The sequence below is a fragment of the Sus scrofa genome, chromosome 1 (genome assembly GCF_000003025.6).
Source record: "Sus scrofa isolate TJ Tabasco breed Duroc chromosome 1, Sscrofa11.1, whole genome shotgun sequence".
In the NCBI taxonomy this organism is placed as follows: Eukaryota; Metazoa; Chordata; class Mammalia; order Artiodactyla; family Suidae; genus Sus; species Sus scrofa.
This window is the reverse complement of record NC_010443.5, coordinates 25,835,180-25,860,044: the sequence shown is the minus strand read 5'-3', so window position 1 is coordinate 25,860,044 and position 24,865 is coordinate 25,835,180. Positions and strand designations below refer to the sequence as shown.

General features: G+C 42.9%; 1 protein-coding gene across 4 annotated transcripts in view; it reads right to left on the bottom strand.

Annotated features, from left to right (window-relative positions):
• NHSL1 (NHS like 1) overlaps nucleotides 1-24,865 on the bottom strand; it is a 324,553-nt gene that overhangs the window by 128,062 nt on the left and 171,626 nt on the right. For 2 of the 4 annotated variants that reach the window (XM_005659173.3, XM_005659175.3), the window contains exon 1: nucleotides 7,125-13,271. The exons of 1 other annotated variant lie outside the window; for it this stretch is intronic. In XM_005659173.3, coding sequence (XP_005659230.1) covers nucleotides 7,125-7,326 — 202 coding nt within the window. In that variant the 5' untranslated portion in view covers nucleotides 7,327-13,271. Of the gene's footprint in view, nucleotides 1-7,124; nucleotides 13,272-24,865 lie in introns of those variants that run through there. One more of the 4 variants, XM_021087406.1, reaches the window with a different exon arrangement.

Below are 24,865 nucleotides of genomic sequence, written 5' to 3'. Positions count from 1 at the left end.
AGGGACCCCGTTAGACAGCATCCCCCCTTTACCCTCGGGGGTTATGTTCCAAGACCAAGACCTCCAGTGGGTGCCTGAAGCAGAGGATAGTACCAAATGCTATATACACTATGTCTTTTTCCCATACATACATAACTGTGAGGCACCTTAATTACAAAATAGGCACAATAAGAGATTGACAGCAATAACTAACAACAAAACAGAATAATTATAACACCCTACTATAATAAAAGTTACGTGGATTTCGTCTCTTTCAAAACATCTTATTGTACAAATTTAAGGCCCTTTCCACCTTAACACTTAACCCACACTGTGGCAGTAACTTTTACAGTTTGAGGTGTGACAGCAAAATTTTTTTTTTTTTGGTCTTTTTGCTATTTCTTGGGCCGCTTCCGCGGCATATGGAGATTCCCAGGCTAGGGGTCTAATCGGAGCTGTAGCCACCGGCCTACGCCAGAGCCACAGCAACGTGGGATCCGAGCCGCGTCTGCAACCTACACCACAGCTCACGGCAACGCCGGATCGTTAACCCACTGAGCAAGGCCAGGGATCGAACCCGCAACCTCATGGTTCCTAGTCGGATTCGTTAACCACTGCGCCACGACGGGAACTCCTGACAGCAAAATTAGCACAAATTTCTTTCTCCTTCTTCACAATTTCACAGATAGAAGATTCCTTCTTACCACAGATTTTAACTTTAGTATATGGTTTGTTTGGGTTTTTTTTTCCCTTTCCTTATTAAATGGAGAAGTTTGCCTTCGCACTTAAAGGAAACACAGCTTCCCTTTGGCAGAATCACTACTCTTGCACTTAGGGGGCCAGTATTAAGTAAAACGAGGGCTACTAGACCATAAGGTGACAGTGATCTGTTAAACAACATCAGGCTACCAAGTGACTAAGGCACAGGACATGCTGGACAGAGGGATGATTCATGTCCTTGCAGGACAAGGCAGGATGGCAGGAGAGTTCATCATGCTGTTCAGGATGGCATACAATTTAAGACAGCAGTCATTTCGAGAATTTTCCACTTAATATTTTGATACAACAGTTGACCTCTAGTAACTGACACCGTGGAAAGTGAAGACATGGGTATGGGCATGTGAGGGGGTGGGGGGAGTGTTGTAGTTGTATTTTAGGAAGATCGCTCTGATGATAGTGTAGACTCAAGAATAACTCACAGGTGGACAAGCATGAACATAACAAGAGCAGAAAACCACTCAGAAGGCTGGGCAAGAGCTGATGGAGATGGGGGTGGGGGTTCCTGCTGTGGCTCATCAGGTTAAGAACCTGACATAGTGTCCGGGAGGATGCAAGTTCAATCCCTGGCTTCGCTCAGTAGGATAAGGATCTGGTGTTGCCACAAGCTACAACGTGGGATCAGAGATGTGGTGTGGATCCTGAGTTGCTGTGGCTGTGGCATAGGCCTGCCCCTGCAGCTCTGATTTGATTTCTAGCCCGGGAACTTCCATATGCTGCAGGTTTGGCTATAAAAAGGGAAAAAAAGAGCTGATGAGGGCTAGAACCACAGTGAGGATGGACAGATGTCTTGGAGACACAACAGGACTTGAGATAAAACTGATAGGACCAGAGCTAACTGAAGCATTTGACAGGAAATACTGTGGTTTTAAAAAAAAAAAAAATGCAGAGCTCCCATCATGGCACAGTGGAAACGAATCTGACTAGAAATCTTGAGGCTGCGGGTTCGATCCCTGGCCTCACTCAATGGGTTAAGAATCCGGTGTTGCCATGAGCTGTGGTGTAGATCGCAGACGCAGCTCAGATCTGGTATTGCTGTGTCTGTGGCGTAGGCCAGTAGCTGTACCTCTGATTGGACCCCTAGCCTGGGAATTTCCATATGCCACGGGTGAGGCCATAAAAAGAAAAAAAAAAAATCTTTAATTTGATAGAAAATATTACAACCTCCAAATCCCTGAAACTACATGGAAATATAATACTTTCCCTGAATATAATACAATATGATATATAATACATAATGATATACATATAATATAAACTGCAAGACCTACAAAAGTCAATCCTAATTAATATGCAGTGTCTTCTAAAATAACTGTTTGCAAAGAACAATTTTAAAAAAGTTTTCAAAACATGGAAAAGACATTACCATGGAAAAGAACACAGGTCATTGTCAACTGTACTGCAATTTAAAAATTAATTGGAGTTCCCATCGTGGCACAGTGGTTAACAAATCCAACTAGGAACCATGAGGTTGCGGGTTCGATCCCTGGCCTTGCTCAGTGGGTTAAGGATCTGGCATTGCCGTGGGCTGTGGTGTAGGTTGCAGACGCAGCTGGGATCCCACGTTGCTGTGGCTGCAGTGTAGGCCGGCAGCTGCAGCTCTGATTAGACCACTAGCTTGGGAACCTCCATGTGCCACGGGAGCAACCCTAGAAAAAGACAAAAAGACAAAAAATAAAATAAAATAAAAATTACTTGTTTAATTTTTAAAGAAAAAAGAAAACACAAGTTACACACTTCTAAACCCAAACTTTAATGGTAAGCTCCTTCCTTAATTACTCTACAATATTTCTAATAATCTAAATATATTTCTAATTCTCAAAACAAATCTGCACACTTTTACAAGTAAAGGAAGAGTATTAGATAAAATATTGCTTTTATAAAACTCCATCAATTTAATAACAAATACAATCATGTATGCAATAAAACAAGGCAGTGAGACCACAGAGATGCCCAATGTCAAAAGAAAAAATAATCCAAGGTTAATAAAGGGCAGTCTCAATGAACCAGATAAAATATCAAGTGGCACTCTCTGTTTGTCTCTTTCACAGAATGTCAACTTCAGTAGAAAGTAAGAAGGAAAACATTACGTTCTCTCGCTGAGAATATTCTGCTTATCTTTTTCATTAAGACACCAAGATCAACCCCATTTAGCTATTTAATCCAATGTACATAGTGACCCTCGGAATAAATATTATTTAGTTTATTCTCAAATTTAGGGTGCTTTGTGACAATATTTGCCAGTATTTTTTAGGTCTTTTTAATTCCATGAAGGAAGTGTTCTTAAAGCTCATAATGTTAAAGATTTGATGATCAAAAATAATTACAGCTGTTTACACAGAAACAGGATTTGACCTTGCTGCTTTGGGTCTGCCATGCCATTTTTCTCCATTTTAATATCTGAAGTCACTGCTAATCTAATTATGCACAAGGATTCTGTTTTCTGCAACTATTTCATTAGAGAGGACTTTGGAATGAAACTATTTTAAATACAGCCCACTCCCACATTCAACAATTGATTTTCTAGTGTATGGATTATTCATTACCCTCGAGGTAAGCCATTCTCTGATCAGTTTTGTAGTTCCTGGGAAGGGAGGGAATTGAAATTCAAATGATTCAAATTTTGTAATGTTATTAATACAGACGGTAATGTCCAGAAGAAGAGAATGAAAGCATTGTTTAAACTAGGCTCTGCATGTCAATTACCCAATCTGTTGACCTGCCAATATTAGGATCATCAATCATGCCTCTGCCCAGCTGAAGGCAGAACTGAGGCTCCAGCAAAACATGCTCTGCTCAGTGAAAGGATACCCCATTATGATTCCTCCTCTTTTGGTTTTATTTGACAAGAGAAGAGGAAGTGAGCAAGATAGCGGAAATACAGACCGAATTCTACTGGTCATTAGTTTCCCTCAAGGACCTTCCATAGTGCTGGAAACAAAACAGGAGCTCATTAAATACTGCTTGAATCAATCCAACAGACAGGAGATGAGGCAAACCATGAAAATGCTCCAGATAAAGTACCTTCTCAGCTAAGCCATTCATTTTACACTTTTCCACAATTATCCTGCATTTCCCCTTTAATTCTCCCTTCAGTGTCTCATCTGCTTCTCCACTGATATCTGAACTCCATGAATTCAGGGCCTGTGTGCTATGTTTCTTCGTATCCCACACGTGGTACTCAGTGAGAATTCCTTCTAAATGCTCTCACAACTTCACGTGAAAAGCAACATCTTGTCTCATCTCTGACTGACTTCCATCTTTTTAACTACATGGGCATCTAGCAAATCAGCTCATGAATCACTAAATGTAATATTCAAAAGGACACTGATTCACACCCTTGATTTTTATGGCTAATTAAGTTGAAACATCATCTGCTATTACAGTGGGTCACATCATACTAAGAACAGAAGGACTGAGCACTGCTGTCAATTCATTTTTACCTTCCAAAGTACACGTCAATACAAGAAAGCCTTGACACTTGCCTTTCTGCTGGAGCAAGAGAAAGCACGCAGGTCCTTACTTGTGATTGCCTTGGACACATCAGTATGTATCTTCTAGTTACTTTTAGACTCAGGAATTTTATCTTTAGCTTCTTGATTATAAACCTATGGGTCTATATACTGATAGAGATCCATAAGGGTAACCACTTACTTTATTTTGATGTTAAGGATAAACAATCTAGCATGGAGATTCATTATAAAAAGAACTTCTAAAACCAAACTTGAAAGAACTGTTTTCTAAAATGAATGTGCATCTTAGTCAACATACTGTCCAAGAGAAGGGATTCAGTGGGCTAATTGTGCAAAGCAATGCAACCTGGAGGTGGTGGCACTTTGGCCTTGCAGCAGCTGCTGGATGGAAAGGACAAAGCCTTCCTGGACACCCCATCAGACCGAGGTCCCTTGGGGGATGGGGGTGGGGTGAGAACATGGACAGGACCACTGAAGCGAGGTTGACTTGTTAAGCTACACTGCCCTACCTCTGGCTGTCACTGCCTGATTGTAGTGTATGTATGTGGGGGAAGAAGACAGACACAGGTTTTTAGAAATGTGTGCATATCAAAAAATGTTAATATAAGGTCGGGAGGGGGTTGGAGAGCAGACTGAAAAGAAAGTGGATTTGAACGCATGTGGTCTGGGCAGACAGATATACAAGGAAATTAAGATGCTACACAATCCCCGTCAGACCAATATGTCTTTAATGCATATTTATTTGCAAACAAGTCCTAATAAGGCCACTGGGCATTCTTAGCACTGATTGATAATCTTTGTTAGACGTTTAGCTTATTTGATGCTCCTAAACAAAAAAAACAAATGCCAATCCTGTATTACTTTTCTGAAAGATTTTTCCTCTTTTGATCCGTAAGTGTAAACAAATGTCATTCTGTATTTCTCCATAGGAAAGAATTATGTGGAATAAAGATCAACTGTTCTAATGCCCCTGAGGCAACATGTCAAAGTTGGGAGCCAGTTTTCCTTTGCAAGTCAAATAGGAAAACAGAATCTGAGACCATGAATTCTGATCTCTAGGCAGCTTTTTTTTAAGGATTTTCCCCTAACAACACACGTCAAAAGTGATATTATCCATGTCCAATTACTTCTAAAAACCATATAAATTTACAAACTGTATTATGGCATCATTTACCTTCATGAGGCTACTGTATTCCGTAGGATAGTAAGGGATAAAGGGCACAATCTTTTGTACTGTTACATAAACAAGTCCTCCCTCCTTTATGAGTTGCCCCCGTTCTTTTCAATGACTTCTTTATTTTTCACAAGTCAAGTGTACAGTATTTGCTTCATTTCCCAACGAAAACTAATCCATGCAAATTCACAGCCTCTTTCCCTTTAATGTTAATTTAGAGGGAGCATCTACGACATCCTAAAGCCACGTGCTCACAAGTATACAATCTTTAACAGAAACTTGACGGCGGCTGATTTAAAACAAAACAAGTCATAAAAAACCAACCTCTGGCAGAGGCCAAAGGAATTAAAACTACACCCGCTCCTGACCACAGCACGACTGTATCCACCCTTCGAACATTACAACCCACACATTTACCAAAACCACAGCTTATTCCTGATTTAGAAAAGTAAAGTTCATGGACTTACTAAACTACACAACTCCAGCCAGAAAGCACAAATGCCTGTTCTACGCCTGGTGATTACACACCATCTGAACTGAAAACCGGCATGTTTCAGCTCAGTATCAGCAGACCACTGTGGACCACCTTCTGGACATAATAAACACCTGACATCTTCAAAGAGCATTAACTAGTCCGTCTAGTGCTGCAGTTTAACAGACAAGAGCAAATGGCTAAAGGTCCTCCATGAAGAAGGGTGCGTTTAATTCTCAGTCCAGAGGATATAATTACTGTCCCCCAAAGCACATATTTACTTAGTTGAGTCTCCCACATTTCAGCAGCTCTGTTTCCCCCAAAGAAGGGGAACGACAGGTCCCTGAAAGGTTTCAGCGCGGTTTCTCTTGGCAAGGGAAGAATGTGATAAACAGGGAAAACACAATCACGCGGAATGTCTGGACAGAGGAGGTTCCTTTGTAAGGCTTAAAGAGCACTCCCCCACTGGGGCTGTGCCACCACCGAATGGAGAAACCATTTTGGAGCCTGACGATTCCGTCTCCCCAGTAAACATTCCAAGAGGAGGACCTCAGAAATTCTAGGTATAAAACAGGAATGTGTTAAAAAATATTGAAATATATCCCTCTCTTCCACCAGGACTGATATTTTTCTTCCCCTTAAAGAGGGCAAAACATGCGAAACTTTAGAACAGAGACCAGCAATGATCTGAAAAGGAACTTGAAAGAAATCCAAAAACTCCTTTTAGCCACTAGATAAAGGGCCAGCACTTTGTGTTCACCTCCTCGATGTCACCCCAACACCTGTTTAACTCAAGCATTTGTGTAATTCAGTCTTAAAGAAGTATGCAAAAAGACTATCCACGAGTCCCAAAGTTTTCTCAGTGCACTGTCTCAGAAAAGAGCTGCGTGTCCTCATTTGCAATTGTTGTAAAGAGTAGATTCCTCCTAGGATGCTGGTTTACCCTTGAACTTTTCACAAGTCACATGAGTGCGTGGATCTGATGAGGGGGGAGAGGGAGCTGAGGACAAATAACAGCTATTTTATCCTTCTTAGAAGGACTAGAGCTCAAGTGGCATCTAGTTGGAGGAGCACCTTTGCTTTAGACAAGTAAACAAATGAGTGACACTGAATTTCAGTACACAAACACACGAAAACTCCTCATGGAGCCAAAAATCGTGAAGGGAGATCAATGATAGAAACAAAGAAATCTACATAGCAAATGTCTAAAAATGGTTAAATATATATATATATATAAAAGTCAAGTCACCTTTTCTGGGCTGGGTTCTGTAGGTCCAGTTGTCATCATCTGCCTCCACCTGCTGCCTGCAAGCCGAGAGCTCCCCATCACTGCGGAACAGCCTCTTTGTCTGCCTGGACAAGGAGGAGAAACTGATCCAACTCACAGCACGTGAGAGGGAACCTGGATTTGACTTGAGTCTGAAGGAACCTGAAGAGCCTTCCTTTTTCATCTTCTTTCACATCAAAATCCGCTATAGACAAAGGACAGTCCAGTGCACAAAAAGCTCGATTTTTTCAAATTGTTCCAGGCCCTCTCAGTGAACCTGCTCCTTCCCACTATTCAGACAACATTGAGAGTCAGGGAGAGCATTCTGCAAGAAGATTCCTTCTATGTCACTCAGTTATAAAGAAGAGGAAAATGAGAGGTTAAGAAACAAAAAAAAAAAATTTTTTTTTTTACCCTAGCCACATTGTGGTACTTGGTTTTGAGATCAAGAATATCCACAGTTCCCTCCAAAAATAAAATAAAATAACTCAAAGTATAAGTTTAAAAAGGAAGCAGGGTGCTCATTTCAGGAACACTTGTCAGGGCTTGGCGAAGAACAGGACCAAGGCACTCCAACCCTTTGGTGAGTCCCTAGCATCCCGCACTGCAATCCTACTCCTGTCCCAGGCATCTTTCCCCACAAGGGCAGCAAGCCAGCCGTCTGCTGCAGACAGAAGGAACTCGTCAGCCTGGAGAAAAAGATTCAGCTTCAACCTAGGCGCCTGGTTTAAAGTTCACCCACACAGGTGACTTGCAAGAAATCAAAGAGTGGGACTCACTTGTCCCAGCTCAGCGCAGAATCATAAACCGCCCACTTGTCCTTTTTCCCCGTCTGTGCCTGGCTCAGGAGCCACAGGACTCCACAAACAATAAAACATGCTGCGTGGCTATCGCTTGGATTACAGAGCAAGCGCTCCTGTGAAAGATGATAGGCTTTCCCGACACTGAAGCCACCTCATTGGAGACGGAAAACCCCGCCTCCCCGCAGTCAACACTTCAGAGGCAGCTCAAACTTCCTAACTCCAGCAAAGCTACGGAAATGCAGGTCTGTGCAGAATCCAGACTTCTGGAAATGTAAGAAAGAACAACCCAAAGCTTGATTAATTATCATCAGATCACACTTCTGAAAGTGAGATCTTGACAAGGAGTTTTCAAAGATTAGAAGCACAGCCAAGATTCCTAGGCGGGCTCAGGAACATCATCACCTAAACAAATGTATTTCCAAAGAGAATCTAACTGACTCAGCTATTACGTCACGGCCAGCGAAGGTGAAAGGCAGCCGTTTTTACACCTGTCATTGCCTTTCCACCGCCCGTCTTCTACCAGCAGCCAGAGCAGGGGGCTGGGGAGTTGCTTCTGCCTCCCCACCCCTCCCCACCAGCAGCCCCCTCCCCTGGGGGGTGGGGTCATTCCTCCCTAGCTTTGAATGACTAGCCTATCACAGAGAACCATAATCAGAGAGCTATGCTAATGACAATTAGCTGCAGGCTCTAGCCCTTTGTAAACCCTTAATCAAGGCATGCAAGATAACTAGAGCCACATGCTGGAATGCATCTGGGTGCATTTCATCGAAGGCCGACATAATTCCATGGTCCTGGGGGTGTTAAAAGTTTCTGCAACTTTCCATCATAGAGACTTGGGTCAGTATCTTCTCCCCAAAGTGTCACTAAGAGTGAGGCTAATATGCAACAAGGAGAGAACTGGGTCCATCTCACTCTCCTGTACTCGGCATTGAGCAAATATATTACAGGCAACAAACTGCAATAGAAATTAAACTTTGATTAAAAACTATAAGAGCAGGATTTTGCAGCAGACATCGACTGCAATTCACTGAGATTGTAAGAAAAGGGCTCTACACGCTCACCAGGACTGCAGCATTTACAGAAGAAAAACAGAGCAGCTGCCAAGTGTTCCTTGGATGGACAGCTCATACTACCATGGAAACCACAGAGAACAGGCATGAGGACTAAAGGGCAAAGCTCCAAAAGAGTCCAGGTTGCAAAAACAAGGGCCTGTGTCAAAGCTCAAAGTGACCTCAAGAGATCATACAGTTTAAACCCCTCGATTTATCACAGGAGAAATTTGGGTCCAGGGAACATGGGAGAAATTTGGGTCCAGGGAACAAATGTGACCCCCACTGTCACACAGAGGAGTGATACCTCTTCTCTGATCACAGTAAGGGCCAAAATGATATAATTACATATAGCACCAGAGGCTGATATCGAAGTTCAAATATCCAATATTCTTTCTGAGTTAAAGACACTTTGAGAAACTCAAAATATAAAAGTTTAAAAAAACAGTGCCAAAAAAAAAAAAAATCCCAAATGCTGCTTAGCATTTCAGAGATTCGCCCCTGACATCCAGGTTATGCATTCCCTAAGGATCCAGAGACCCCAAACAAGGTACAGAGTGGTCTCCCCAGTGATGTCCACCTCCTACATCAAAATTACAGTTCTTTCTGAATCAAAGTTACAGTTTTCATTTAGAAATATCTAAGCCCCAAAATAAACCTTGTGCGTTCTTTATATTCAGGAAGTGCTGTGGAAGGTTCTTCCCGGCCCCGCTTCCTCAGACTGTGCACCCGGACACATACAAGAGCAGAGATGAACTGGTGTTAATAGTAACTGGTCTGTTTCCCTCCAATCCCTCCTCTTCCTACACATGTCTGGGAAAGAGCCGATGGGAGGAGCTAGAGGACCACTCACTGCCAAGCCACCAAGAAGGAAAATGGGTCCACTCGGGGAGCAGATTCATGACTCTCCCACCGTCGGTACACACTTAGGCTGGACTTCCGAGAAACTTAATGGGTTTCCCATTATTCACAAGACCCATGGCTATGTTTGCATATAACCAATTCTTCATCTACTTAGCTATTCTGTGTTTCTGTTATTATATTGGGCCTTTATTATTAATATCTTCACTTACGTAAAAGAAGGTCAAATAAAGTAACTACTTTCACAACTGGATCAGAGTTCCCCTGTGACCAAGATAAAATATAAGGGCTTAAATCAGCTTTGGAGGAAATATTTATATTTTAACTATCCATGTTAGGTAGGTACTCCAATTAGCTTAGGAAAACCCAAGTGAACTGCTTAAAATGCTATTACACTCATTCAAACTCTATTTATTAAACAACTATGATGAACAAGAGCCATTCACATCTAAACCCCTGCCTCTAGCATTGGCATCACGGCTACTTTATGCCATGCACGTCACATACACGACTGCTAATTTTCACAATTAACCCTCCAATGAAAAGCATACAAGTTTGAAAGCATAACCTGTTTCTTCAAATAGCTTCAGCCATAATCTTCAATGTAATAATACATCTTACTCTAACCGCTTTTTCCAAGAAAATCTACAATAGAATACACTCTTCCCAGACCTTTTCAGCAGACACGCAGAACAGATTTTATCTATATTCCTTACTGTGCAGGGTTTTCCCATCGCCCCCCTTCACTGTCAGGCTGTCAAAGTGAAAGCCTGTCATCTTCACATGTGCCAATAACTGTTCCCTTCCTACCATTTTGCCCCTGCTGAGCTTCAGGCATCAGAAAATTTGATAAATAATCTTGCTTACATTAGACGTTTCATGGGACTCGAGTGCTCACAGAATGAAACACGCAGCTTTAGTAGAAGGGCTTTGTCACGGCTGACTCCCGGCCAGCACCCCTGTCCTTTTACTTTCGAGATGGATAACGACTCCCAGGTGGACCTATACCAGGTTGTGATTTATTGCCTCTTCTCCATTAAGATCTTAGCACTTCAGCCTGATGAGAAATTTACCCAATGCTACCGACAAATGGACAAGAAAGTACTCTATTTCAGGAATGATTGAAGTAATATATTAAAGAAAAGTTAACTATAAAAACTGGGAGGCACCAGAAGAACGTCCTAAGGGAAGTTGCAGAATCATTTTCTTTGAGAATTCCTTAAGTCGAATACCCATTGGTTTGGAAAGATTTTTATTCCTACCAAGAGTCAAAGGGATAGATTGAACATGTTTGGAAATTCCTTGCCAAAAGACACAATATTTCATGTTTCGAGATATGCTGACAGCCATTAAGAGGAGTTTAGCTCACATGGAAGTTTTTGACTTAATAAAAATTGTTAAACATGACAGGATTTAGGATTAGACAAACCTCTCCACCCACTCAGGCGTGTAATTGCTCCCCTTGCCATCTGTGTAAAATGCCAGCCAAGACTGGGAACTAATTTCAAGTGCCATCAGTTTTTTGGCCTCAAAGGCCACAAAGGAGCACTATGGCTTTTAATTTCCACATGTACCTTTTCTGCCCTGACCCTCCCCTTCAAACCTGGAAGGAAAAATAGGAGCGGCAGAGCCGTGACATCAGAAACCAGTGGAGAACAGTGCTGTATGATTAGAGCTGGTGGGATTGGTGGCTTGGCTGGGAGTGGGGCACACAAGCAGAAGGCTTCTGAACAGAGACAGAGGTTACAAGAAAAAATATACGCTGCAGTGAAAAGAGTCACCCTGAAATGTGTCATGTTCTGAAGCAGCCCCAACCTGTTAGGAGCAGTGAAGTATGTACCCGATCAGATTACCCTGTGAGTCACCCAGGCGACCCACAGGGACCTTCAGCTTCTAAGACAGGGTGCAGTTTTTCCAACTGTCATCTCTCATAAATAATTGAAAAGTAGATTTAAATGCAAACTTTCTATGAGGTAATTTGTACACACTAATAATGAAAGCTTATCTCAACATCTAGAAGTAAACAGTTTGAGCCAGACATTTATAATTCACAACAACAAAAAAACCCATATTGCCCCCAGGGCTACAGCCAACCAAGCCCAGAGTGCACTAGCTCCTCCTTCCTCGTCCACCTCCCACCCCGTAAAGAATTAAGCAACTGAGTTACTCAAGAAGGAAGTCCTAGAAGATGACACACTGCCAGTTAACCATTCAGAGACAGCCTGTTTTCAGGGTTCCCCCCCCATCCTACTACTGCTTCAATATTTAATAGAAAGCAAAGCACTGCTTTTCATAAGCTCCAGCTTTAAAAGTCAGAATAGGTCCCTTTCGAAGGAATGAATAGTGTTTCCCTCAAATGGAAAGATGCAACGTAAACATTTGTACTTTCGGATCATCACAAGCCTAAATCCCGTTTTTCAATGTCTTCGTGCAGTAAAGGACTCCTGAGCAGCTCTGACACTAAGGCTTAGCCGCACTGGTCCCATGGGATCACTTGAAACAGGAGCAATATGGCAGCACATTACGGCTCTCAACCCCCTGGGGTGTGGCCCACTGCAAGAGAGCAAGAGCTGTCCCTGGCCAGGAGCTGTCACCGACGGATACTGTCACTGACATGCACTATGGACTATTAGGGGCTTGGCGAGCAGTCCATAGCCAAGAATGCCAACTTCGCCCCAACCTTAACCAAGACAATGTCCCCATCCGAGACATTCACGAGACACTCCTCTAAAACTGAACACTGACTTTGAAAGTCTTCTGATAGAAGAAGACCAAGGATGAACTTACTCTGAAATTGAAAACAAGTACCAAATTTAAAAAAAAAAGTGTTAACCATGATCTCCTTTGTACTTCACGCCTCTCCTATGGCCTCTCCAGATCCCTGTAACTATTAGTATTTTTTCTTCCTATTCAACCAGTTCTTCACAAACTTTGTCGTGCATATAAATCATAGAAAATCTTATTAAAACGCTGAATCTGATTTAAGTCTGGAATGGGGCCTGAAATTCCAAATTCCTGAAAGCACCCAGGTAGGGCCCTGGACCACCTTTGAATACGTACGATACTAGACTAGAAGGCTCCCTAAAAGCAAGGGTCTCATCATTTTGCCATGCTGTGTATTTAGTTTCAAGTCTACAGCAAAGTGATTGGGATGTATATATATATATATATGCTTTTCCTTTGCAGGTTATTACAAGAAACTGAGTATACCTTCCTGTGCGATAAGGGATCTCACTATTTGACCTCCATGTCCTTTACAGTACCAAACACATAGCCAGCATTGTTTCAGGTCAAAGAGATTAGATCTTCATAACTAAATTCCAATCCTTTGGCATGAAACTACAAAAAGCAAAAGTAAATTTTTTTTTTTAAGGGCCACATCTGGGGTACATGGAAGTTTCCAGGCCTAGGGGTCGAACTGGAGCTATAGCTGCCGGCAACGCCAGATCCAAGCTGTGTCTTGTGACCTACACCAGAGCTCACAGCAACACCGGATCCTCAACCCACTGAGCGGGGCCAGGGATCAAACCTTCGTTCTCATGGATACTAGTCAGGTTTGTTACCACTGAGCCACAACGGGAACTCTGCAACAGTAAAACTTTTGAAACTGACAAAAAATACATATAATCTGAATTAAAGGGTTAATAATAATTTCTATTATTCATAGTTACACTGTTTCACTTTGAGAAGAAGGAGTATCATTAGCTGCTAGGCTGTATGCTTTATTCTTAATTTGCTGGGACATCTGCACTGCTTGCTTCATCCAATGAAACTCCAGAATTCGCTGGTCCAACCTAGAACCCGGAACAATCAACAAGGAGCCAAAATCAGAAAGGCAGCCCACAGCCCACGTGGTAATCCATGCAAAGAGGCTAGGACCGCCTGGGTTCCAACAGGTAAATTCAGTTGCTCTGTGGCAGTGGAAAATTTCTATGTCAGTTTTTCCTGGTACATAAGAAAAGGAATTTTTCAGTCAACCTAAGTGACCTTCCAAAATGTTGATTCTATTTGGCTTATCTTTAAAAGTATAGTCACTGTGGCTCTATAGAGCACACTGAATATATCTGCTTTTTAAGTATTTTATCAATTCAGCCATTTCCTTTACTACACTACTATTCCATGCTAAACGTGTTAAACATTGCTGATACCAGCACTGAGTTCATGGAACCAGACAAACCTGTGAGAAATAAATGAGAAATTCAAACTTTTTTTTTTTAAGTGTTCTGAAAACAGTGAGCAAACAGTGGCAATGCCCACTTTCAATAACACTGTTCCAAGCCAGATCATTATCTGCCAGCTTCATAAATAAGTGTAGAGTCAGAATGAAGAAATCACAAACTTTCATGTTAGTTTCTTACCTCTAACAAAAACCCCTGTGAAATATATGTTATATATATTTTACAGATATAGACACTGAGGATGAAGGTGATAAAGTAACTTGCCTAAGGCCCCTCCCCACCTTGAGTTCCTAGGTAGCAGAGATTTGAACCTAGGTCTATCCAACTTCCAAACCATGACCTTCCCTCCAGCCATGCTGACAGCCACAGCACTCGAGCCTCAGAGGTGCCCCCTCAAAGTGGTCCTCCACGGGCCAGCTCACAGCATCCTTGAAGCCCCTGGGCCCTTGACCCTTGTGTGCTTCATCTGCCAAAACACTTCTCATCTTTTTCACCTGCTTAACTTTTACCCCCCTCCCGCCTCCGCTTCAAAATTTCTGCCAGCGGAAATAAACAAGCATTTCTTGGGCACTATAGCAGTACTATAGTGCTACTGCTGCATAAGAAAGCACCCGGAACTCAGTGGCCTAAAACAACAATCATTTAGGATTTCTCATGAGTCTGTGGGTCAGCTGGAGGCCAGCTAACCTGGGCTGTCCTCGGCTTGGGGTGGCTCTACTCCAAGACGGCTGCCCCAGTCTTCCTGAGACTGAGAAACATTCTAGCACATGGAACTTGTTTTAAAATGGGGGCAAAAAATTTAGATAAATAAATAAATAAATAAAATGCGGGCAACCCCAGGCATGCCAGGATGGTTGGTCACCCTAGGGGTAACCTGTAGTGTTTTTCCTCCCCCTCTGAGGACCAGCAGGCCAGTCCAGGCTTACCTGTCTCCTGGCAATGGCACCAGGGGGCACAGCTCAACCATACCAGGTTCTTCACAGCACAGCTGCCAACACCCCATTGGCCAAAGCAAGTCATGTGGCCAAGCCACCATGGTTGGGGCCGAGCAATATACTCCACTCACCTGAGCAAGCAGGGGAGGGTGTGCCTATTGTTGAATCTCCTCTACCACAGCATCTGCTGGGCACGTTATTGATGGGTGAAAGACTCCTAGGGATTAGACTGCGTGAGCTGCCTATCACATTCCTGTCACACCCCACGAAGAAGACGCTGCCCTTATGCCAACACATCTGAATCATGCACTTGCCACTGAAGACTAGAAGCTGCCCAGACAGGAAAGCCAAGGTGTATACATTACCTGGCATACAGTAAGGACTAAATCAACACTTGTTAACCTAAACTGGTCAATTACCTGCTTTTTATCATCACATTCAACTCGCTCCTGTTAAATGTACTCCAGTTTCTTTACTGGACTGTCTTTGTTATTCTCCCACACAGAATACTGGATTCCATGCAGGGGTCAGCAAACTTTTGTAAAGAGCCAGAGGGTAAAAACTTTAGGCTTTGCCAGCTCTATGGTCTCTATCAGCCATTGTGAGAAGAAAAAAAAGGGGTGGGGAGGGCAACCAGACAATATGTAAACAAATCAGGGTGGCTGGTTTCAATAAAGCTTTATTTATAAAAACTAGTGGTGGGCCATATTTGGTTCACAGACAACAGCTTGCTGACTCTGGATTATACCAAAAAGCAGCAATGGCACCCTGAGTTGTGTGGACCGCACAAGCATAGGTAGTTCAAACCAACCTTTCCCAAGATGTGTTCCTTAGGACACCTATATCAGGATAATTTGAGTGGGGCGAGTCAGGAGGCCAGAAGGGCTTGTTAAAATGTGCATTCCTAGGAGTTCCCTTTGTGGTTCAGCAGTTAACGAACCCAACTAGGATCTATGAGGATGCGGGTTCGACCCCTGGCCTTGCTCAGTGGGTTAAGGAGCTGGCGTTGCCGTGAGCTGTGGTGCAGGTGGCAGACTCAGCTCGCCTCTGGTTGTGGCTGTGTAGGCTGCGTATGCAGCTCCCAATTCAACTCCTAGCCTGGGAACCTCCATATGCCGCGTGTGTGGCCCTAAAAAGCAAGAAAAAAAAAGTGCATTCTTAAATCCTATTTAGTTCCCACCTCTGGAGAGGAACCTGGGAATCCACATTTAAATGAGTCTTATGCATATTACAATTTGAAAATCACTAGTTTCAACACCATTACACTACAATTCAAGTAAATGTGCAGAATTCAAACCTCTACTCATAATTTCACTAAAAATGCATAAACATATCAGTATGGATATAATACCAATTGAATACAAAACAGACTAGGATGACACACTGAAAAATTATTAATGTATTACACATAGGATATAACAAATTTTTAATTTTTTTTTATTTTGGTGAGTCTATTTTTCCATAATTTGTATGCTAAACATATGCTATAAATATTGTAATCATGCAATATTTAATTTTCATTTAGAATGACTTTAAACATCAAGGAAAAGAGAAAAATCACAGATTTAGCAGTTAACATATGGCTGTATTTGCTTGAATTTTTAAAAAATAAAGTGGTACGGAATAATTTCCCTGCTCTCCCCAGTCTCAGAGTGGTAACCAGCATTCTAAATTTGGTGGGTATCATTTCCAAACATTTTTCACACTTTTTTCACATACCAGGGAGGTCATCAACAAGACATAGCACTGTTTTGTGTGTTAAGGCTTCATAAATTACACTTTTAAAATTAACGTTTCAACAGTCATTTTTACAAAATAGCTCATATTAAATTTTTTTCCATTCACTCTGCAACCAAAGGTATGGCAGGTAAAGGTACCAGGGACCTGGTAGGTCTCATGAACTGACTCATCTGCTCCATTTCCTACCAGCTTGTTTGGGTAATTAAAGGAACATGTCACACAGCAGGATGTCTAAAAAGTGATCTGTAAGCTTCTACGCTCCATGTGCAAATTTGCTTAAGGGCATGGCCTTATGTATTTTCTCCCATATACTGTGTCTATTAAAATTTCACTTGTCACATAAGTGTTTTCTTAAAAAGCTTGACAAATTACAGCTTTCTGCAACACATGAAGAAACAAAGAATATCTTTACATGTCGTTCTCTTCATTCAGCTCAACAAGTTTTACAGTCATCAAAATCTCCAAATAGAAAGGCGTTTTAGAGACAGGGCATCCCATCTGATGATGACAACTTCAGTCATCACTGTACCATCACACTTGTCAGAGTCAAGTAATAAGCTCAATTTGATAAGGAGAAATTAACAAACAAGCGGGCTAAGAGACACTTAAGACATTCAGAAATTTGAAACCCTCGGTCCCCAGGGTCAAAATGAATGTGTTAAATCCAGAGAATTTTTGTTCCTATAACACGCTTCTCTAAGAAAACGCCATCAAAAAGAACTTCAAAGAAGGATGACGTACTTCTAAAAAACAAACATTAGACCCCTGCCACTGATGGAGGGCTGGAGTGGGCTGACGGAGACTGGCTGGCACAAGTGAAGGCATTAGTTAGAGAGATTCCGCCTTCTGCTCCCTCCTCCCAGCTAGCCGCCCAGGCTTCTCCCAGAAACACTGGGACAACCAGGACAGGGCTGCCTCCAAAAAGCCCCCAAGTGAGCAATGCCCACAGTTCTCATTCCTGTGCTCAACCCACAGCAAGACAAAGACACCAGGGACCCTGAAAACTAAATGGGGAGATGCTGACATCATTAGTACTCCGTAATTGGTAGGCGATTTACAGCAGCAGCAGCAGTTCAGGGGGAACCAGCTGGTAAGGGCAGAAGCAGGAGGTTAAGATTGCAGCTGCATATATAGGGAGGGGATGAGGCACCGAAATGGAGGGTCAGACTCCCATCAGAGAAAAGAACCAAGCACACAAGCCTCACCTGCAAAGACAAAAATTCTTAAGGAACATGGTACTTGTGTCATTTCCATAGTTGCTAAGCCCATTTCTCTTCCCAAATGATGTGATGCACTGAACAGTTTGAAGAAAAGTGTGAAGTCCTGACAGGTTTAAAGGACTTAATACAAAAATAGCACAGGTGTAGCTATTACCTCATAAGTAATGACAGTTATTTTAAAAAGCTAAAAAATAAACCTCCAAATGTTCATCACCACCCCCCAACACACTCACACACTCTCAAAATGTGTTTCAACATTTCTAAAGTTTACTTTGCTGATAATATTCCCAGGGGAATAATAAGAATGTTTTACAAAAGATGACTCTGATGTTCGCCCATGGTTGACAATCAGGGCACTAACACAGCTTCAGCTGGGCCTGAACCATCCTGCGTCTCTCCGAGCAGTGTGTGGCCATCAAACATTTGGTCTGTGTAAGGTATGCCCCTACCCCCGATTAAGAACCACCCATCTTTGAGAAAGTTTACATTTTGTTTACAGATAGAGCTAAGTTAAGTATTACTTCTGTGTTTCAACTGATAATATTTAAAGGAAAGATAAAATGAAGACGCCTGCCATTTTTCCAATTCTAACTTTTTTTTTTTGGTCTTTTTAGGGTCGCACTTATGGATGTTCCCAGGCTAAGGGTCAATTTGGAGCTGCAGCTGCCGGCCTGCACCACAGCCACAGCAGCACTGGATCCAAGCTGTGTCTGCAACCTACACCACAGCTCATGGCAATGCCAGATCCTCAACCCATGAGCAAGGTCAGCAATGGAACCCAGGTTCTAATGGATACTAGTCGGGTTCATTCACCACTGAGCCATGATGGGAACTCTCCCCAATTTTAACTTTTTAAAATGTTTAAAAGAGTATCAAGAGTTCCCATCATGGAGCAACGGAAACAAGTCCGACCAGGAACCATGCGGTCAAGAGTTCCATCCCTGGCTTTGCTCAAGTGTGTTAAAGATACGGCGTTGCCATGAGCTGTGGTGTAGGCCAGTGGCTACAGCTCAAAGTAGCCCCCTAGCCTGGGAACCTCCATATGCCACGGATGTGGCCCTAAAAAGACAAAAAGACAAAAAAATAAAAATTAAAAATAAATTAAGAGTATCAAATGCAAGGTATAAATTAGCGTCCTCAGAAGCTTCTTAAGTAACAATGGTGTCAATGGGGTGGGGGGGTGGGGAGCCTCCCTCTGAAGAACCAAGATCAGACACTGCCTTTCACAGCTGCCAGGAAACTAAGTCATACACTCAGGCTGACTGAGTTACAGAAGCTTGGGACCAAAGGAGATCTTAGAGGTCATCCTATTAGACACTTTCATTTACAGATGAGGAAACAAAGAATCTGAGGGGTTGCGGGTGACACGCTAGCCACATGGCGCCAAGCATTAAATCTAAGTAGTTTACCTCTGTGTGGCCCAGCCCTGACCAGGAATCCACAGCATTTTTAGAAATTAATTGTCAGGTCATTGACAAAGTTGGGACCCAGAGCCAGGCACAGTTTTATAAAATAATGATGATGATGATGGTGATGCAGATGCAACTACACTGAAGAATTTATATATTGATCCTGGAGAGGTTGATTCAATTTTCCAAGATCAAACTTCTCCAGTCCTCTGCGGCCTGAATTCCAACTGTCTTCACTGCGGCTTTGAATTTCCGGAATTTGTCCACAGAACAGACATGAGGCCTAAAAAACATTCTTTCTGGGATTAACACAGGTAACTGATCTCTCAGAATGTGTTGTTATTAGTATCTTAACACCTGGACTGGAAAAAAGCCTCCAGAGAGAAAAGGAAATTAACTTTGTCAGATTTGCAACATTGAGTGTAAAAGGTTTTACTTAGAGCAGATGGCCTTCTTAGAAATAAGACATTTTGCCTCCCTATGCGCCACTGAAAATCACGTTTGAAATCTTGAGGATGGAGCCACCTTCTAAACACAACATGGTGTGCCCATGGTTGACCAGCAGGTGGCAGAACAGAACAACCCATCTTCTAAAAGCCCCAGGCTGTCAGAGGCTTGGGTAGATTCAGGGATGGAGTTATTGTATTCAAACACTGGCCAAGAGTGGGTTAGGGGAGTTCCCCTCGTGGCTCAGTGGTTAATGACTCCAACTAGGAATGAAGAGGTTGCGGGTTTGATCTCTGACCTTGCTCAGTGGGTTAAGGATCTGGCATTGCCATGAGCTGTGGTGTAGGTCATAGACGTGGCTCGGATCTGGCTATGTTGCTGTGGCTGTGATGTAGGCCGGCAGCTACAGCTCCGATTAGACCCCTAGCCTGGGAATCTCCATATGCCGAGGGAGCGGCCCTAGAAAAGGCCAAAAAAAAAAAAAAAAAAAAAAAAAAGTGGGTTAGGAACCAGCAAAGAATCCTGCATAAATCTCAAATCCTGAGAGTATCTTCTAAAGCTAGCCAAGTTTCCATTCACTTCCATAACCTATTTCAGACGCATCTTTTGTACTTACACAGGCCAGATGCGTGAGGAGCTACAGAAGAAATAGAACAGAGGATGTCATCCAGCCTTTGGGACACCCCCATGTCCATATCAGTGTTTCCCAAACTTGCCTGCTCATCAGCATGCCAATGGGGGGGGGGTGATTATTAAATTACTCTGTGGCCCCACCCCAGAGACAGAATCTCCGGAGAAAGGACTAGGGAAGCTCGGTGGGGAGGGAGTGCTTGTCGGACAAGCTGCCTTCCTCTCGCTCTGATCCCCTCTACTTCAAAGGACAAAATGCCCCCCCAACCCTGCCTCGCACACTCTGCTTCTCAGCACACATTCTGTTGAGTCGGGACAGTTTGCCCCCACCCCAGCCCTCACTGCCCCTTGAGGGCTGCAACTTGGCCCTCACGCTCGTGCTAGTCCCTAACACCTCGTAAACAGAGAAAACAGCCCGACCACAAGTTGGATCGCCCACCTCCACCCGGCCCCCATCTTTCTGCAGAATTTCTATGCTTATTCTGCACGTTGCCCCAGTTCTTCCAAACCATTAAGTTTTCCTTTAAGCCTTACTCTCACCTTCATACCCAAACTTAAGGATAACCTCCCTTAAATGAAAGTCAAGTTGTCCCTCTACCTTTCTCACTTCCACCCCTAAGGAAAATTCCAGCAGCTTCCAGCTCGGCTCGATCCAGGTGTGCTTCACGTTGCCTCTGCACCCTGCCACATCTGCCCTGAGCTTGTCAAATGCTGCCCAAAAGCCATCATTGCTAATCTAGCCCAAGCTTCTCGGACTTCAATTCAGATCCCCTCGACAGAGTCCAACCCGCCCCCTTCTAGGCTCAGCTTAGCGCCCCTTCCTCTGGCACATCATTTTGACCTTCCAAAGTGGCTGTTTATTTACACACACACACATGTACACGCACATGTGCACACACATGCCTCCAAGAACTCACAGGGCACCCATAAGCTGGGCATATGCGATTTCTTAGTTTGCCTCCAGGAACTGACGTCTCCCCCACACTACCCCTTCTCCTGTCCACAATTTCTTGAGAAGAAAATTCTAACTCTGGGGGTGTTCAGTAAAAATTTACTGAATAGATCATGTAAGAAGCAAGGTTTGATCATTTTTCTCCCCCACCCCCAAGATAAGCTGGAACAGATATTTGGAGCTGGATTCCAATCTTGATTTCAGCTCATACTTAATGACAATGTCATCAATTGCAAGCCTCTCTGAACCTGGTTCCCCACTGAAAACAATAATACCGCCACCTAGTGGGGTTAGGAGTCAAGCACTAAGCACTGTAGGAGGCCCCCCATATGTATAAGGAAATAATCATTGTCAGGAATATCTTTTTGTGGAGAATTTGCAAAAGATAATCAGAAAAAAATAGGTAAGAGGCTACTAATACGAGTTTATCAAAAACACAAACACCATAGTTTAGGCAGCAGGAAAAAAAGGGGGATAAAATTACAGAAAACTTCAAATATGATTTAACTTGAAAGCTGCCATTTGAAAATATTTGGGGGTCTTTTTTGTGCAATTATTTCATGAAAATTAATGTATCCTCATGGCCATAATAAAGGCAAAGAGAATTACTCATGACCCTTAAAATACTGTGCTAGCCCCCCCAAAAAACATTAAATAAGCCGGATTATCACTTTTAAAGAATACATAGGTAGTTTCTAACAGACATAGCATTGACATTTCAATGTACCTGACAATCTAGCCCACATGAAAGAAAATCATTAAATGAAAATAATAGAACACAAGATTATTTTTCTTTTCTTTTTCTTTTTTTGCTTTTTGCTTCTTAGGGCTGTACCTGTGGTATATGGAGGCTAGGAGTCGAATCAGAGCTGCAATGCTGACCACATCCACAGCAACTTAGATCTAAGCCTCGTCTGTGACCTACACCCACAGCTCACTGGATCCCCAACCCACTGAGCAAGGCCAGGGATCGAACCCACATCCTCAGGGATACTGGCTGGATTCATTACCTCTGAGCCACAACAGGAACTCCAAGATTGCTTTATACAATAGTGACTACGCAAAAAAAACATGTAGCAAGAACTTGGAGGGTGTCAGGTATGCAGGATGCTATTTCTTAATGAAAATGTCTGTGGATATATTTCAGTAGGGTGTTCTAAATATATTTTTAAAACATGGTGAGGCACATTGAACAGGGTAGCTAGGGGCTATTTTACAGCTTTTTAAAAGAAATCCTGACAGATCAAAGCTTTTGTCTGTAGATAATAATGAACCTTTATCTGAGAGTATCACATATGCATCATTCTATGTGCCAAATGCCACAGCCTCAGGAAACCAGCTGCCCGCAGCCTTGTAAATCAAAGTTTATTCGCTTCCTCATTTTCTGTCATGAACTCCCTAGTCATACGCTGTCACAGCAATTCACTTCACATTTTAAAAATAAAGGTTTGTTTCATGGAGCCTTGATGAGTCCCATCTGAAAACCATTAAAAACATCCACACCCACTTCCACACAAACCAGAAAATCCGTAGAATTCAGACTCATTAAGTCTGGAAGCTGGAAATGATCCTAGCAACAAATAATTTACACTTCCCATTATGGACAGAAAGAAAGTAGAGAGGTCTGGTGATCTGGCCACTGTCATTCGAAGCAGTCAACTGGGCACTGCTGGGACCAGAACCCTGGTTTCCTATTCCCTCTGGGTTCTCCCTGCTTCACCACGCCTCGGGTCTGGCTCTGAAGTTAGTGAATCCCCCTTGATACTCTCCAAGCCTGTCAGTGAGTCATGTTTCCGTTTCCACACGCTGTTCCAAGTGGCCTTTAGGAGCACAGAGTTCATTCATTCACCGTAACTCGTACAGAGAGGACCGGCACACTCAGCAGTTTTGACTCACACGCCACCTTCAAATCGGTGAAGCCAATGGCCAACTAAATCTAAAAAGAAAAAGAAATCTAACTCTTGGCACTTAAAATACTTCCTTTCAACCTACTGTAAAACAACAGCCTATTTAGGAGATGAAAAGTGAGTCACTGCTTTCATCCAGCAGACAGGCTCCCCAGGCACAAACTCATGCACATTATAACATTATACTTCATGGGGCCTTTTAAATATTTACTTGTTAGCAGTATTCTTCCTTTCAGGTCAAAGATTATAGTACTTAGCAACACAAAGAAAGCAGAGGGATATAGTTATGAATTAGTAAACTGCTTTGCCAAGCCTTCCATTTGTTAATTCAGTCCAACTTCAAAGAGGAGTTTAAAAAGAGGTTCAGCTGTCAGAAATTAACCCTCAGAAAATTACTGAATCAAAAAGTGACTTGGCCAGTCTTTCCCAAACTGCTGTTAAGGAAAGAAATGCTCAGTTGTAGGTACAGAAGCATAAAGCCTCTTCCTATGCAAGTAAGTTTGCTCAACTCAAAGTTTCGAGATGTATGTGTATGTGAGAGAGAACCACAGGATTTTCCCAGCCTTTGATATGCTAATGAACGAAGTACATTTCCAAGGATGGGGTAAGAGGGGATTTCAGTTTATTTGATCATTTTTATTATCTGAAGGGGGGCAGTAGGGATTAAAATTTGAGAAAACACCCTGCCCTGGTTCTTCCTTTCCAGCAACAGAGTGGAGAAAGGGCTTTTCTAATAGCACCATATATTCTTCTTCTTCAGTGGCATAGACTCTGATTCACAGCTATTTCAGGAGAAGGTCAAAGTCTGTCAAGTCAGAGGGGAATGGGGAGGAGGAGCCCATACAGAGCTAAATCCCTGAGAGCTTAATTTCTCCTGGCCCCCAGCGTGGCCAGTTCCTTTGGGCTTCCAAAATCGAAACGGCCCTCTGGCTCTCAGTGAAAACAGCCTCGTTACCTGTTCCTGCGGCCTGACTCCAAGTGGCCGTGCACTTTCCCTGAACTCTTTGATGTGCCTGCTCAAGTCTGTTTCAATGGGCTTTCACCATGGCTGTACATCAGAATCACCTAGGGAGCTTTTAACTCTACAGATGTACGGGCTCAATGCCAGGTCTACAGAATCCAACATGATTCCCAAAGAGCAGCAGCCGGAGCCGAAAACCACTGTTCTGCTTCCTACAAAGTTGAAGTCGATAGGCAAAGGACTGATGGTGCATGGACCGAACACTGAGCACACTGACATTAATAAGTGAAGGGCTTCATAGCAAGATTTTCATCAGTCCCCAAGTTTACAAATCGACGGCATTCACAGGTGGCCTTTTTTCTTTTCTGGGCTATTTTCACAAAGAAATAAACAGGTGTTACTTTGAGAGGAGTAGGTGCTTAAAACAAAGCCATCCAGGAGCAGAAGGCTGTGGCTGGTTCACATGAGTGAAGTCCCTGCTCCCCACACAGCCCACCCAAGACACGACCCTAACTGGGGACTCATTTCATCACATGTCTTGAACCTTTGGAGACCACCTGAGAAAGTCAGTACCAGGAGTGTTCGCTAAGCTAAAGCCAAGACTACTGTGTGCTACACAGCACAGCAAATC